At 47.3% G+C, this 17073-nt stretch overlaps 1 protein-coding gene across 1 annotated transcript in view; it reads right to left on the bottom strand.

The window, feature by feature from the left end:
• Positions 1-1200: 1200 nt before the first annotated feature.
• Positions 1201-17073, bottom strand: part of LOC110680434 — a 31841-nt gene continuing 15968 nt past the window's right edge. The window contains exons 5-8 of the mRNA XM_021856232.1: positions 16322-16623; positions 15787-16260; positions 15565-15725; positions 1201-2649 (exon numbers count right to left, since the gene is read on the bottom strand). Coding sequence (XP_021711924.1) covers positions 1946-2649; positions 15565-15725; positions 15787-16260; positions 16322-16623 — 1641 coding nt within the window. The 3' untranslated portion in view covers positions 1201-1945. The remainder of the gene's footprint in view (positions 2650-15564; positions 15726-15786; positions 16261-16321; positions 16624-17073) is intronic.

Raw genomic sequence — 17073 nt, 5'->3', positions numbered from 1 at the left:
GTTTGAATTTCACATATAACTTATTGGATATCGTTTACCCATTCGGTAATTGAAAAATCAGATACATGTTATATGATTTTATATTGTGAAAAAAATCTGTTTATATTTAGTACTACGATGGCGGCCACTGCATACAATTTTGTAGCAGATTTTGGTTTAACGACGAGCTTTTGCAAATTTGTAACGGTAAGCTGGTACATATAAACTTTTCAATAATTATATAGTTTTATGTACATATTTCAGAATGTGAAACCATTATTTGCGAGCATTTACCTTGCCCGCTGAAGAAATTCGCTGCTAATTCTATACAACTGAGAACTTTCTTAAGTTCTGTTTGACGATATCTAGGTGAGATGTTTTATTCGGCAGTTAGTTTTGTGCTTAAATTTTGTTAACATAGTTCCATTGTTTTAGATTTTTGTACCGACCATCCTACAACAAAAATTACTTTGCTGCAGGTTCCAGTAGTAACTATGAGATGGTTAGGTAGTGGATTCGAATACCCGGATGATGAAAGATTTGAAGACTGGGGAAGTACTTGGTCCCTCTCAAAGCATGTCAAAAAAGAAATCATTTACGTGGATTCTAATACGTTATGTTGAATAAATAATTTTAAAATGTACTACTCTAGCGTACTTTTATTTTTGAGATTTTTTTTCAAATAATCATGTAGTAAATGCCATTTAAACATTATTTCAGTTTTATTAAAGAACCAATTATTATCTATATTTATTTTGGATGAAATGTATATGATTCTGTCTATAACACCAACTTCCATTGGATTCCATATCCATCGTCTTTATGGTTAAAAGGTATGTGATTTTCATAATGAACGCTATCTATACAATTTCTAAATAAGAGCTATATGAAAAGCATTATGGAAAAAAGCTATATGTTTTTGGTAATGACTTGAACATGATTACTTCTCAGAGTGTAGGGAAGTCAAGGAAATTTCCATTACGAAAAGATCCTGGACCGACCGGAATTCGAACCTAGACACCTTCAGCATGGCTTTGCTTTGTAGCCGCGGACTCTAACCACTCAGCTAAGGAAGGCCCCATGGGAGGGGACCCACAATTTGATTTAAAATCGAATGAACGGTGTGGAGTAAAAACGAGTTTTTGAATGCATATTTTGGACATTTGGACCGATGAGCCTGTTATTGGATTTTCGGATTTTGCAAAATAAAGTGATTATTTGTTTTATGGACATTATGATTACTATCATTTTATTTTCTTGCCAATGTCTTACTTAACGGATGATCCTTGCTTTGCTGGTAAAGCTATTTAGCGTTTTAAGGACATCAGCTATGAAAAGATCATATGGATAACATATAGACCCGGGAGTGCAACAGTTCCCGCCGCACATGAATGTCAAGGAATGTCTGTATTCAGTGACTCAATATCATTAGGTATAGGCAATAAACATCTTATTATCTAAAGTTCCGTACGCGTGTATCAATAGATTAACAGTTTATGGCACATTTCGTTTTTTGTCTGTAAAACATACAATAAGGAATAAATAACTTAGAAACGCTAAACCGACCCGCTTCAGGCTGATCTTCGAAACAACATATCTGGTATTCGAGTACCTATACATAAATGAGATCATTGCTTGGAATAAGCAAACAAACATTTCATTACATGAAATAAATAAACATAAAATGTCGGGAAACTTTGGAAACACTTCGTTAAGCCCTGCTTATATCTGTTTGTCTTAGCACCTAACTATACGGTTCAATATTGATATCAAATATTCGGTTGATTTGCTCTGTGTATGGTTTGGTTTGGTACTACTTTGGTTCCATTTGCGCATAAGATCACTTTCTGCTATGGTTATTGTATTGTTGTTCTGGCTATTTGGTTTTGCTCTTATAGGGTAAAAAAACTCAACAAATTAAATATCTCTAAAACAAATGAAAAATTTGCTATCGTGTTGTCTTAAGTTAAACAGTCGAGGTTACAGTTACTGCCGGTACATCCGATTCATTTTGCGGCTTTATGGGGAAATCCACCTCATCCCTTCCACTGACCTTATTATCAATCTTTGGATCGCTTTGGAATCGCCCGATCGGAATGACCGTTGCTTGCGTTGGGGTCCTTGGCAACGTGTTGCCCACCGTTTGCAAATCATTGTCCACGCTTGAAAACCGGAAAGCAATGTCCTTCGATTGTTTCTTATCAACGATGTTGTTAATCTCCAGATTTAGGTTGACACTGTTCTTGTTCATGTCTAGATAGGATACGGGGCGAGGTTGCCTGCTGGGAGAATCGTATTCCCCGTTGCCAGTCACCACGGAAAACGAAGTTTCGTCCATCTCTTTGGAGAACAGGTTCGGATGGCTGGACGAGTTGATGTAGATGGTGGGAGTCGAGGACGGCGGATAGACGCCATTGTGGATCTTCCGGGGCCGCAGCCGAACGTCGTTTTCGTAGCGCAACTTCTGCTCGATGGTTGCCGTTTCGATCAGCGGACGAGGTGTGTCGTAACTTTGGAGGATGAGAGATTTCTTGTCCGATATGGGGGAGAGATAGCGGATGTTTTCCAGGGTACTGCTGTCGGTGGCAGGCTCGTACTGAGGGGTCGTCCACAGGCTTTCGAGACGGGCCTGTTCCTCTTTGACGCAGGACACTTTGGAGCAATCAGTTTCTGGAAAGGAAGGAACGGAAGCTTATGAAATGTCTTCATCAAGCAGCAATATGATAATAATATAACACTATCAAACCTTGTGTGGATCACAAAGTGATTTGAAACAATAATTTAAAAATATATAATGAAATTGGGAAATTAAATCATAAAATATATAGGTATATAATATTAATACTCATTCTACGTCACTAATCCGAATAATGAAAATAGTCTATTGTTCGGTAAAATGTATTTAAAATTTCATCACTGATTTTTCCTTCTCTTGATCATTGGCTATTCTTTCAAGCTTTTCACCTAGAATTCTTTTGGCGCCTTGAGCATCTAAAGGGCCAGCTGAAAACGTGGGCCTAGTGTTATAGAATCAGTATTCGGGAAGGTATTCTGGAATTCTATAGTAAAATTGTCTAGTTATATTTTTTTCTTACTTTCTTCTTCTTCTTGGCATTAACGTCCCCACTGGGACAGAGCCTACTTCTCAGCTTAGTGTTCTTATGAGCACTTCCACAGTTATTAACTGAGAGCTTAAAGTTGCCATTTTCGCATTCGTATATCGTGTGGCAGGTACGATTATACTCTATGCCCAGTGGAGTCAAGGAAATTTCCATCACGAAAAGATCCTGGACCGACCGGGAATCGAACCCAGACACCTTCAGCATGGCTTTGCTTTGTAACCGCGGACTCTAACCACTCGGCTAAGGAAGGCCCCTTTTTTACTTTAAATCTTTTAAAATCGGCAGACAATTATATTAGGAGGCTACATTTTCTCCTCAAATACCGTTTGATATCCGGCCAAATATGGGGTACATCACTAGTTATTTGAGATTATAAAACATATATGTTCATTTTGAGGTACGGTTTTGTTTGACGATGATTCCAAAGTATTCCAGTATTATTTTTTTTTAACAAAAATTGAATAGAGATTTGTTGAGCATTTCCAATTTAAAAAATCTTGTTCAGAGCCAATAAAGTTATTTATCGCTTCATTGCGAGCTAATTCATTGTCATCATTAAAAGAATGGCAGGTATACAAAATTAACATTGTTAACCGAATTCAGTTCCCTTCAATTGCTGGATGAGCAGAGTTTGCTGACAGCCGTTCTTTACCCGTTCATAGCTATTTTTCTATAGTGCATGAAGCCTCTGTTCATCGTTTTGCACCACTGCTGGCGAGTCCAACTGCTTACTCACCGGCGGAAAAGTAGAAACAGCAAAAGAGGAAGTAAAGCTAGAAACTAAAAAGAAAAAATGAACATGCTCAGTTCTTTCTAATCTCAACAGCCTAATAAATCGAGATTACCTTCTCTCTTACCTTACCAGTTTCACTCCGCAATTCACCGCAGAGACTGTAGACACCCAAAAGATTACTGACCAATCCCCAACTGAACAACCATTAAATGAACAAGAAACGAACAACACGATGACAACAGGGGTCATGGACAGCCGGGCCCCGTTAGTGTGGACGATACACCCCTACCGGAACTAACGGACAACCCTCGACATCGGCCTAGGTGAACAGGGAGCACGGAGAAGTGAACTTCCACCTGACACAGTTCTTGTCAAGTCACGGCTGCTTCAAGCTGTATCTGCATCGGTTCAGCCATGCGTGTTCACCATTCAGTCCTGAGTGTATGGAAATTGAAGAACATATTGTCTTCAACTGCCCGAGGTTCAACATAGAACGAAACATGGTGGCGACTGCTTTTGGCGTAGAAGGTGTGGTCCACGGAATGATAGGCGATCCCGATCTTTGGAATATGATGACCAACATGGTGGTGCAAATAATGTCTGACTTACAGCGCAACTGGCGAGAAGAGCAGCGAAACGTGACGCAAAGAGCAGCGCTTGACGTCGGGACGTCGGGGCGCTGATGAACCGAAAGCCAAGCTCCCACCGGAATTGTCGGACTAACCTCGGCACTCGATAAGTCAGTGATGAGAGGAGACCATCGGGCGCGATCGAAGTAGGCTAGATCCTCCGCCGGGGACTAGCTGAGTAGATCGCGAAACAGCACCGGCAAATGATCGTCGGGGCGCGTGTGAACAGGAAGTTTCCTTCCACCGGAATCGCAGGACCGACCTCGGGGGGCTATTTTGAGTAGTGCGAGCGTATCACCGGCTCGAGTCGTCGGAGCGCCAGTGAACCGGAAGCCATCCTCCAACCGGAATCTCAGGGCCGACTTCGACACTCTACCGGCCAACAACGGAGTATGAACAACGCGTAACGTTACCGGTTTCGGGAGATATTCCTCCGTCGATGTACTCTCCATCGGAGTAGGCTATTACGACGAACCACCGGCTTTGGGTCGTCGGAGCGCTTGCGAACCGGAATCGCACGACCGACCTCGGCATCCAACCGGTCCGCCCGTAGAGCATGACGAGCAGAAAAATGGAGTCAAGCACACCAACAAAACACAGCAGCATCCATCGAAAAATTCTCACATGGCCCTGGCGTGTGGTCGGCCCCAAAATGTGAGTGACGTTGAAGAGACAAATTACAGCCAGATCGAATAGAGCAAGAGGTGACGCAAAGGCGTAGAGGCATCAACAAGCTCTCTGCCTCCTGAAGTAATACCATGAGGTAGTTCCAGGAGGACATCGGACTTGTAGCCCAAGCCAAAGAAAAGTGGCGTGATACAGAGTTGTTTCCCCCTTTTTTTCTCTGTTACTGCACTCGAGACGTGCATTCGCAGTAGACCGTTGAGTAATAGACCGTTAAGTGAGAACCACAGAGCCTAAACCCAATGTGCTCCCCAGATAGCCGGGTTAGGTGAAGTTTCTAGCTTTGCTAGAAGTGCGAAAATTCTACATAAAAAAACACCAATCAGACGGCAAAGATCAAGGCGCCAAATCCTCCGAAAAACAACGACGGATGAAAGAATCCGATCCAAGATCCATCCAAGAGGATCGTGTCGCAATTACACGCCATCTACAACTTCGGGAGCAACGAAAGTCCAGAACCTCACTAATCGAATAACGAATCTCTTCTTTGCACATCTGGACCTGCACTTGGTGGAGCTCTGTCGGGGTCCGCACCTGGCCCGTTTTTCGCTTAGCTTAGCTTAGCTTAGACTGACTACACATATCAATGGTTGCTATTCCGTGATTGACCGAAGTCAGTGAAAATGCACAAAGAATCAACTAGAAGTTCGGCTGGGATTGGCCATAATCTTCTTCAGTGTGCATAATTCAGTGCCTCTATTTATACAGGGTCAATAACGGCGCCGGCCACGTCCTTGCAGTCAGGTGGGATTGGAGGAAGGAATGTTAGTGTGTAACCTTTGCTATATGGAGACCGTGTTTACCTCTGCATCTCCACAAAGGTTACTGGGAGGGATGTTTGTTAATGGGGAGGATCGTTGGGTCACAGGATTCACTTTGATAAGCGATTAGACCATGATAAATTATTTGACGCGAGCTAAGGATCGAACACTACCAACCTGCTTCGCGAACCGCGCCACTAATAAATCATGCCACGCGAGCGACGCGCGACACGATTGATCCTGCTCACATCACCCGCCCCCGCAGGAGCAAGTGACGCGAGCAAAGGATCAAACACTACTAACCTGCTTCGCGAACCGCGCCACTAATAAATCATGCCACGCGAGCGACGCGCGACACGATTGATCCTGCTCACATCACCCGCCCCCGCAGGAGCAAGCGACGCGAGCAAAGGATCAAACACAACTAACCTGCTTCGCGATCCGCGACACTAATAGATCATGCCACGCGAGCGACGCGCGACACGATTGATCCTGCTCACATCACCCGCCCCCGCGAGAGCAAGCGACGCGAGCAAAGGATCAAACACAACTAACCTGCTTCGCGATCCGCGACACTAATAAATCATGCCACGCGAGCGACGCACGACACGATTGATCCTGCTCACATCACCCGCCCCCGCAGGAGCAAGCGACGCGAGCAAAGGATCAAACACAACTAACCTGCTTCGCGAACCGCGCCACTAATAGATCATGCCACGCGAGCGACGCGCGACACGATTGATCCTGCTCACATCACCCGCCCCCGCGAGAGCAAGCGACGCGAGCAAAGGATCAAACACAACTAACCTGCTTCGCGATCCGCGACACTAATAGATCATGCCACGCGAGCGACGCGCGACACGATTGATCCTGCTCACATCACCCGCCCCCGCGAGAGCAAGCGACGCGAGCAAAGGATCAAACACAACTAACCTGCTTCGCGATCCGCGACACTAATAAATCATGCCACGCGAGCGACGCGCGACACGATTGATCCTGCTCACATCACCCGCCCCCGCGAGAGCAAGCGACGCGAGCAAAGGATCAAACACAACTAACCTGCTTCGCGATCCGCGATACTAATAGATCATGCCACGCGAGCGACGCGCGACACGATTGATCCTGCTCACATCACCCGCCCCCGCGAGAGCAAGCGACGCGAGCAAAGGATCAAACACAACTAACCTGCTTCGCGATCCGCGACACTAATAAATCATGCCACGCGAGCGACGCGCGACACGATTGATCCTGCTCACATCACCCGCCCCCGCGAGAGCAAGCGACGCGAGCAAAGGATCAAACACAACTAACCTGCTTCGCGATCCGCGACACTAATAAATCATGCCACGCGAGCGACGCGCGACACGATTGATCCTGCTCACATCACCCGCCCCCGCAGGAGCAAGCGACGCGAGCAAAGGATCAAACACAACTAACCTGCTTCGCGAACCGCGCCACTAATAGATCATGCCACGCGAGCGACGCGCGACACGATTGATCCTGCTCACATCACCCGCCCCCGCGAGAGCAAGCGACGCGAGCAAAGGATCAAACACAACTAACCTGCTTCGCGATCCGCGACACTAATAGATCATGCCACGCGAGCGACGCGCTACACGATTGATCCTGCTCACATCACCCGCCCCCGCGAGAGCAAGCGACGCGAGCAAAGGATCAAACACAACTAACCTGCTTCGCGAACCGCGCCACTAATAGATCATGCCACGCGAGCGACGCGCGACACGATTGATCCTGCTCACATCACCCGCCCCCGCGAGAGCAAGCGACGCGAGCAAAGGATCAAACACAACTAACCTGCTTCGCGATCCGCGACACTAATAGATCATGCCACGCGAGCGACGCGCGACACGATTGATCCTGCTCACATCACCCGCCCCCGCAGGAGCAAGTGACGCGAGCAAAGGATCAAACACTACTAACCTGCTTCGCGACGCGCGACACGATTGATCCTGCTCACATCACCCGCCCCCGCAGGAGCAAGCGACGCGAGCAAAGGATCAAACACAACTAACCTGCTTCGCGAACCGCGCCACTAATAGATCATGCCACGCGAGCGACGCGCGACACGATTGATCCTGCTCACATCACCCGCCCCCGCAGGAGCAAGCGACGCGAGCAAAGGATCAAACACAACTAACCTGCTTCGCGAACCGCGCCACTAATAGATCATGCCACGCGAGCGACGCGCGACACGATTGATCCTGCTCACATCACCCGCCCCCGCGAGAGCAAGCGACGCGAGCAAAGGATCAAACACAACTAACCTGCTTCGCGAACCGCGCCACTAATAGATCATGCCACGCGAGCGACGCGCGACACGATTGATCCTGCTCACATCACCCGCCCCCGCGAGAGCAAGCGACGCGAGCAAAGGATCAAACACAACTAACCTGCTTCGCGAACCGCGCCACTAATAGATCATGCCACGCGAGCGACGCGCGACACGATTGATCCTGCTCACATCACCCGCCCCCGCGAGAGCAAGCGACGCGAGCAAAGGATCAAACACAACTAACCTGCTTCGCGATCCGCGACACTAATAAATCATGCCACGCGAGCGACGCGCGACACGATTGATCCTGCTCACATCACCCGCCCCCGCGAGAGCAAGCGACGCGAGCAAAGGATCAAACACAACTAACCTGCTTCGCGATCCGCGACACTAATAGATCATGCCACGCGAGCGACGCGCGACACGATTGATCCTGCTCACATCACCCGCCCCCGCAGGAGCAAGTGACGCGAGCAAAGGATCAAACACTACTAACCTGCTTCGCGACGCGCGACACGGTTGATCCTGCTCACATCACCCGCCCCCGCAGGAGCAAGCGACGCGAGCAAAGGATCAAACACAACTAACCTGCTTCGCGAACCGCGCCACTAATAGATCATGCCACGCGAGCGACGCGCGACACGATTGATCCTGCTCACATCACCCGCCCCCGCAGGAGCAAGTGACGCGAGCAAAGGATCAAACACTACTAACCTGCTTCGCGACGCGCGACACGATTGATCCTGCTCACATCACCCGCCCCCGCAGGAGCAAGCGACGCGAGCAAAGGATCAAACACAACTAACCTGCTTCGCGAACCGCGCCACTAATAGATCATGCCACGCGAGCGACGCGCGACACGATTGATCCTGCTCACATCACCCGCCCCCGCGAGAGCAAGCGACGCGAGCAAAGGATCAAACACAACTAACCTGCTTCGCGATCCGCGACACTAATAAATCATGCCACGCGAGCGACGCGCGACACGATTGATCCTGCTCACATCACCCGCCCCCGCGAGAGCAAGCGACGCGAGCAAAGGATCAAACACAACTAACCTGCTTCGCGATCCGCGACACTAATAAATCATGCCACGCGAGCGACGCGCGACACGATTGATCCTGCTCACATCACCCGCCCCCGCGAGAGCAAGCGACGCGAGCAAAGGATCAAACACAACTAACCTGCTTCGCGATCCGCGACACTAATAGATCATGCCACGCGAGCGACGCGCGACACGATTGATCCTGCTCACATCACCCGCCCCCGCAGGAGCAAGTGACGCGAGCAAAGGATCAAACACTACTAACCTGCTTCGCGACGCGCGACACGATTGATCCTGCTCACATCACCCGCCCCCGCAGGAGCAAGCGACGCGAGCAAAGGATCAAACACAACTAACCTGCTTCGCGAACCGCGCCACTAATAGATCATGCCACGCGAGCGACGCGCGACACGATTGATCCTGCTCACATCACCCGCCCCCGCGAGAGCAAGCGACGCGAGCAAAGGATCAAACACAACTAACCTGCTTCGCGATCCGCGACACTAATAGATCATGCCACGCGAGCGACGCGCGACACGATTGATCCTGCTCACATCACCCGCCCCCGCGAGAGCAAGCGACGCGAGCAAAGGATCAAACACAACTAACCTGCTTCGCGAACCGCGCCACTAATAGATCATGCCACGCGAGCGACGCGCGACACGATTGATCCTGCTCACATCACCCGCCCCCGCGAGAGCAAGCGACGCGAGCAAAGGATCAAACACAACTAACCTGCTTCGCGATCCGCGACACTAATAGATCATGCCACGCGAGCGACGCGCGACACGATTGATCCTGCTCACATCACCCGCCCCCGCAGGAGCAAGTGACGCGAGCAAAGGATCAAACACTACTAACCTGCTTCGCGACGCGCGACACGATTGATCCTGCTCACATCACCCGCCCCCGCAGGAGCAAGCGACGCGAGCAAAGGATCAAACACAACTAACCTGCTTCGCGAACCGCGCCACTAATAGATCATGCCACGCGAGCGACGCGCGACACGATTGATCCTGCTCACATCACCCGCCCCCGCAGGAGCAAGCGACGCGAGCAAAGGATCAAACACAACTAACCTGCTTCGCGAACCGCGCCACTAATAGATCATGCCACGCGAGCGACGCGCGACACGATTGATCCTGCTCACATCACCCGCCCCCGCGAGAGCAAGCGACGCGAGCAAAGGATCAAACACAACTAACCTGCTTCGCGATCCGCGACACTAATAGATCATGCCACGCGAGCGACGCGCGACACGATTGATCCTGCTCACATCACCCGCCCCCGCGAGAGCAAGCGACGCGAGCAAAGGATCAAACACAACTAACCTGCTTCGCGAACCGCGCCACTAATAGATCATGCCACGCGAGCGACGCGCGACACGATTGATCCTGCTCACATCACCCGCCCCCGCGAGAGCAAGCGACGCGAGCAAAGGATCAAACACAACTAACCTGCTTCGCGAACCGCGCCACTAATAGATCATGCCACGCGAGCGACGCGCGACACGATTGATCCTGCTCACATCACCCGCCCCCGCGAGAGCAAGCGACGCGAGCAAAGGATCAAACACAACTAACCTGCTTCGCGATCCGCGCCACTAATAGATCATGCCACGCGAGCGACGCGCGACACGATTGATCCTGCTCACATCACCCGCCCCCGCAGGAGCAAGCGACGCGAGCAAAGGATCAAACACAACTAACCTGCTTCGCGAACCGCGCCACTAATAGATCATGCCACGCGAGCGACGCGCGACACGATTGATCCTGCTCACATCACCCGCCCCCGCAGGAGCAAGCGACGCGAGCAAAGGATCAAACACAACTAACCTGCTTCGCGAACCGCGCCACTAATAGATCATGGTTTGGTTGGTTTGGTTTGACTTTATTAACGAGATTTTTAGCCCTGGGCTAGTTCATCTCGGGACCAACGGCTTTACTTTCCTTCCGAAGGAAGTCGTCACTATAACTTTTTACGTCATAAGTAACTATGTCGGGGATGGGATTCGATCCCAGGTCCTCGGCGTGAGGGCGAGTGTTCTAACCACTACACCAGGTCCGTCCCCACTAATAGATCATGCCACGCGAGCGACGCGCGACACGATTGATCCTGCTCACATCACCCGCCCCCGCGAGAGCAAGCGACGCGAGCAAAGGATCAAACACAACTCTCCGCACCTGGCCCGTTTTTCGCCCCAGAAAGTCCAGAAATGGCAACATCTCGACGCACTAATTGTATATCAGAACAAAGTATCACTGTTGGGTGTCCTACTCTTCCCTGGCTCCCTCGGCCTAGAGGCTACGAATTCCCACCTATATGACATTTTGCATCGCTCCCGCTATGGCCCTCGAGCCTCGATAGTACCCAGATGCTCAACAAATCCTGGTGATGAGAAGTTACGAAATCCCAGCTCAACGAATTCTACTCTTCTGTAAAAAAAAACCTGCAAAGCCATCACACCGAAATCCCATCACTGCCGCAACCCTATCACCTCCGCCTGTTGCGGGTCCCACGCCACGGGACTTGCGTTCGATAGGGATCTGATAGGCCGTGTGTCACCGCCATCGCAGACAACCAGTAGAAGGATCGTCGCTATACAGTGGAACATCAATAGGTTTTCCATAATCTCCCTGGCCTGAAGTTACTCGTTCACGATCTGAGACCTACGGTACGCGCCTTGCAAGGTATCCACCGAGCTACTTCAACGGTAATGCCTACAAATGGAACCAAGCTTTACCGCTCTGTATCTGTAGGAATATCCGCCGAAATATCAACCGACGAGATTCATGTAAGCACCGAATTGCCAATAATAGCAGCTCGTTTATCATGGCCCTTTCTTATATCGGTCGTGTCTTTTTACCTTCCAAACGGTAAATTGACGAACTTTAAAAAGCGATTAGAGGAGATAATTAAAACAATTCCGGAACTAATGCCAATGGTCACCACCGTGACTTGGGTAGTAGTAAAAACTGTCCCCGCAGCTCAAATATCCTGAACAGCGTTAACAAACATCAGCTTCTTCGTCTCAACGACGGTTCCCCTACTTTCATGCGTGGGAACACAAAGTCTGCAATCGATATTTCACTGGTTTCTTCGCGCTACGCCCAACTAACATTTAGTGCAAATGTAAACATTCTCTAAGCCTTCTTTATACGGCTTCATGCTGAGTAAAGGCGCTGTACATACGAACGAAAGCTTCTATGCGATCCTTTTACCAACAAATCTGGCGAATCTACTCAGCTATTTTAAAGCTGTGTAGGCAGCTCTTATTCATACCGATCATTGCTCTAACTCGACAGTTATACGACATGTAGCTGTGTAAACATCTTCGGAAGGCGCTTTCTCAATTATTTCGCAACTGTTGAATAATTTTTATACAGCTTCGCTGTATTATCGACTAAATATTATTTCCAAGCTGTTTCACAGCTTCCTGAATTTATATCATAAGTATCTAAACGTTACACAGTTAAAGTATCTGCCACCGCCTGGAATCGATCTCACGATCTCTGCATCCACAAGTCTCGACGTTGTCCTTGCTGCCACCATAGTATATATCGAAGGCAAAGAAAACACACCGTTTTGTTCTACATCGAAAACGGTTCATATAATATTCTATAATGACGGTAAAGGATGTTATAGCCACGCTTACACCACTTCATCAGGCTGTAAAAGGGTGTGAAACGTCAAACGCAATGTTTACATCCAACAGGCTGTGTAGATTTGTGATAGAGTGAAACTGCTGCTGAAATAAGAGTGCGCGATGATTTTCGGTGATTATCCGGCGGAGTACAACCCGAAGATCCACGGACCTTACGATCCTGTCCGATACTACGGCAAGCCGGATACGCCAGGTGCAGTTGATCGAATTGGGTGCTTGGTTTGGCCACCGTGACAAGAACCCAAGGCTGCTGCTGGAGTCGTGAGCCGTGTCTTTTGGAGATGGCAACACAAGTACTGAAAACCCAAGCGGATGGGAATTGCCCCGTTCTTCCAGGTCAACGTCGGCGGAATGGTGTTATTCTATGCCAAAATGAAGCAGTGCAGGAACTACAAGTACCACTATACGAAGGCCCCTGGATCAGGGCAGTGAGAAGCGAATGAAAGTGCGATCCGCGGTGAATAATTTTGGCAGGATCTGGAGGGTGGTTCCGGCTTGTGGAAGATAGCAATTCGGCATGTATTGACAGACGGATGCTGGCATATAGTGAAAATCTGCTTGTTCGGAGAGTAAATTACATAATTTGCGAAAAATAAAACGTGAAAATATAGCGCAAATTTTTCTGTTTTTCTGTTAAATGATGGTCACTCCTCCTGTGTTGATTCTTCGAAAATTAAGTATGAGGTTAATGTAATTGTAATAGATGCGTCACAAGTTGTTGTTTTACAGCTTACAGCTGTATATTCGCTGTATAACTAACGATAAAGCGCTTCTTAATTATATATTGAGTAGCATAACAAATCATATTGTATAGAAGCAGCCGGAATAATAATGAGAACTTTTATTTCACACCATTTGGTTGCTACTTTTTACGGTGTTGAGTTATAGCTTAGTGAAAGCAGCAAAAGCGATAACTGATGAAGTCTATTCAGCTAATATTTGTAGCTGCAAATCGTTTGCGATACAGCTGTATTAACGCTAATAGTTCTATTTTTGACAGCTTTCAATTTTTGCTGCGTTCGCTGCTTTAATTCAACTGTTATACAGCACAAAGCAAATAATCTTGGCTTATAGCGCTAAAATTGTTAGTTGGGCGGCCACAGAGATCTACCACTAGATTCCGCCTTGCGGTAAACGTCATCTTCTCGAAAGTATCAACAGAAAATTGACTAATGACAATCTTCCAGCAATGGAAACATGGGTTAGTAGACCCAAATCCAAAAAGGTACGGGACCAACAAACATTGTGAATAATTTCCGGCCAAACACCTTAACCAGCGGCTTAGGGGCGATCCATTAACTACGTAAGACAATTTTCGGGGGTTTTCAACCCCCCTCCCCCCATGGTAAGATTTTTTGTATGAAAATTTGAATTAAGTTGTATGGCGCGTAAGAAATCTCAAACCCCCCCTCCCCCCATAAACCCTTACATAATTAATGGACAGCCCCTTAGCAAAAATAATGGAGAGGATGATGAATCGTCGGCTCACCAGATTTCTCGAATCTGGCCGAAAGCAGCATGCGGTTCTTCCTGGATTCGGTACAAGCTACAAACAGCCGTAACTGCCGTCGTTAAGTGGGCGACATGAAACGGTTTTGATATAGCAGCCGAGAAATGTGCTAGATTGCATATCTGTGGGTCCAATCACCTACCACCAAGAAGACCAGTGACAATCAATGGACAGCAAATCCAATGCGAATGGTCATTAAAATATTGGGTGTGACCTTAGATAGGAAGCTAACCTTCCAAAAACATCTTAAAAATATAAACGACAGCTGTACAAACAGACTGAACCTTATCATGGCTATATCTGGGCAAAGAACATGCAGTGATCGTACCACTAGATTCCGTGTCGCTGATGCTATTATCGTAAGCAGGATTCTGTATCGAAATCACCAATCGGACTTTCGTCGCCCTGGGCTCCACCGCGTTGGGCCAAGAAGCTGGTTGGCAAAAGTTCCTACTATCGACAATCATATTACACAAAAAATCAGAAGAGGTCACTAACATGCGGACGTCAAGATTCCTTTTCCCTTTTTCTATCAATATGAAATGAACCAGCCTAGGGCTGAAAGTCTCAATAATAAAGAAAGAAAAAAAATCCTGGCGAAGATGATTCTTTAAAGCAATTGTGTGAGAAATGTTTATAAAATCCTGGTAATATAGTAGTTTTCCCTGGTTTCTCTTTGTTCATTTTCTTCAGACACGTGGTTTCTAAAGTTCTTACTTTTTAGGCACACTAAAACGCTACCAGCACTGTCTCTGCAAGATCTATGGTGGATTTTTAGAAAAATTTATCAAGATGATTTTTGGTTAGATCTTCTATTGAAATCCTCATTTTTAATGAACTTAAAGAAGTTTCTTATTTCTCAATCATTTAATCCATAACTAGATGAACGCATGAGAAAATCTATGATTTTTATACTACGTTAAGCTTTATTTTTATATTTTTGTAGCCCTTTTCCCTTGGCTACCCTCAAGAATGGTGAGTGAAAAGTAACACGCTATAAGCCTAGTAATTTTAGGGTCTGTCTCAATTGCGTTATTAAAATTAGTCCGAACTTAAATTTGACAATTCGGAAATTTTTTATGTTAATTGACTGAATTTATGTTCGAATGGAAGAATCAAAGATACAAGATAAAAACACACTCACCGTCACTATTTTCGCAGTACACCGGATTCGAGATAGAATTCTGTTCCATATCGATATACTTAGCGGTACGTCCCAGCAGCTGTTCAAACTGGCCAGCCAAATATTTGAACGTAGGTCGTAGCTTCGGATCGTCCGTCCAACAAGAACGAACAATGCTATATCTGTAAGGACAGGACATCGTTAAATTAGGAAATTTTTCATTACACTGTGAACTAAACTTACATTTCTTCGGAACAATTTTTCGGACACTCCATTCGGTAGCCTTGCTTCAGCAGCGTGTACAAATTCTGTGGCGGAATACCAGGATACGGTGACGCACCCAAGGTGATCAGCTCCCAACACACGACTCCGAAGGCCCACACATCGCTCTTGGTGGTGTAGATATGGTCCGCCAGGGATTCCGGTGCCATCCACTTGACCGGCACGCGGTCCTTGCTCTTCTTCAGGTAGGCATCGTCCTCGTAAACGTCCCGGGTCAGTCCAAAGTCCGATATTTTGCACACTTTACCCTCCGCCAGAAGGACATTTCGTGCGGCTAGATCGCGGTGGACCAGTTTAATTTCGGTGAGATAGGCCATTCCTTTGCTGATCTGCCATGCGAACGACAGGATATCCTTGACCGTGATGGGCTCGATGGTGTTTTCGTAGTCAGTTGCATTCATCACTTCTAGCTTGCGACTCAAACGAAGGTAATTTCTGTAGTTTGGGAGAAATGGGTTTTAGTTTTAGGAAACAGCTAAAAGTCTATTAAACCTACTTCAACGATCCGTAAAGACAATACTCTATGATCAACAAGGGTGAATCGCCTTTAGTGCAGGCACCGAGTAAACGGATCACGTTAGGATGCGTTACTTCCTGTAGCAATTGGTACTCGGAGAGCAGAGCCAACAGCTCCACAGAGTTCGCGCCAGTTTTCAGCATCTTCACCGCAACGGTAGTGATTCCCGGCTTGTCCGGTAGATCAGTCGCATAGGCTTTCAGAACCTTGCCGAATTCTCCTTCGCCGAGGGTTATGTCCAGAATGAGATTGGAACGAGGAAACTCCCACTTTGAGTCAAACTGAAAATAAGAAATAACGTATTATACTCTTCCATTAACCCATTTGCGTAAGATTATTCTAGAACTAAGTATTTGGAACATTTGATTTCAGAACTATAAGCGTAACCAGTGGACAAAGCTCCAAACAGGCTCAATAAAATATGTCCTATAGAATCCAATGATTATTTCCGGTATCCAAAAACTTCTTTTAAGTATCGATATTCAATTCTACAAACGTAACCAAATATCTAACGGAGGCCAATGAATAAGGTTCATACTGAAGCAGACTCAAACAACGGCTGTCTAGAGTTATTACAGAACTCCGTTCTGTACAGGACTCAACAATAAGATTTACACTCATGCTGGTTCATACAATTATTTTACACCAGGTTTTGGTCCAGCTAAACTTTCAGGTAATTACTGGAGTAGAGGCATTCAGATCTACAAGCATAACACAAGGTTTATTAGGGA

The sequence above is a fragment of the Aedes aegypti genome, unplaced genomic scaffold, assembly GCF_002204515.2.
Source record: "Aedes aegypti strain LVP_AGWG unplaced genomic scaffold, AaegL5.0 Primary Assembly AGWG_AaegL5_hic_scaff_1386_PBJ_arrow, whole genome shotgun sequence".
In the NCBI taxonomy this organism is placed as follows: domain Eukaryota; kingdom Metazoa; phylum Arthropoda; class Insecta; order Diptera; family Culicidae; genus Aedes; species Aedes aegypti.
Note: the sequence above shows the minus strand (reverse complement) of the source record. Positions and strands in the feature narration are given on the sequence as shown.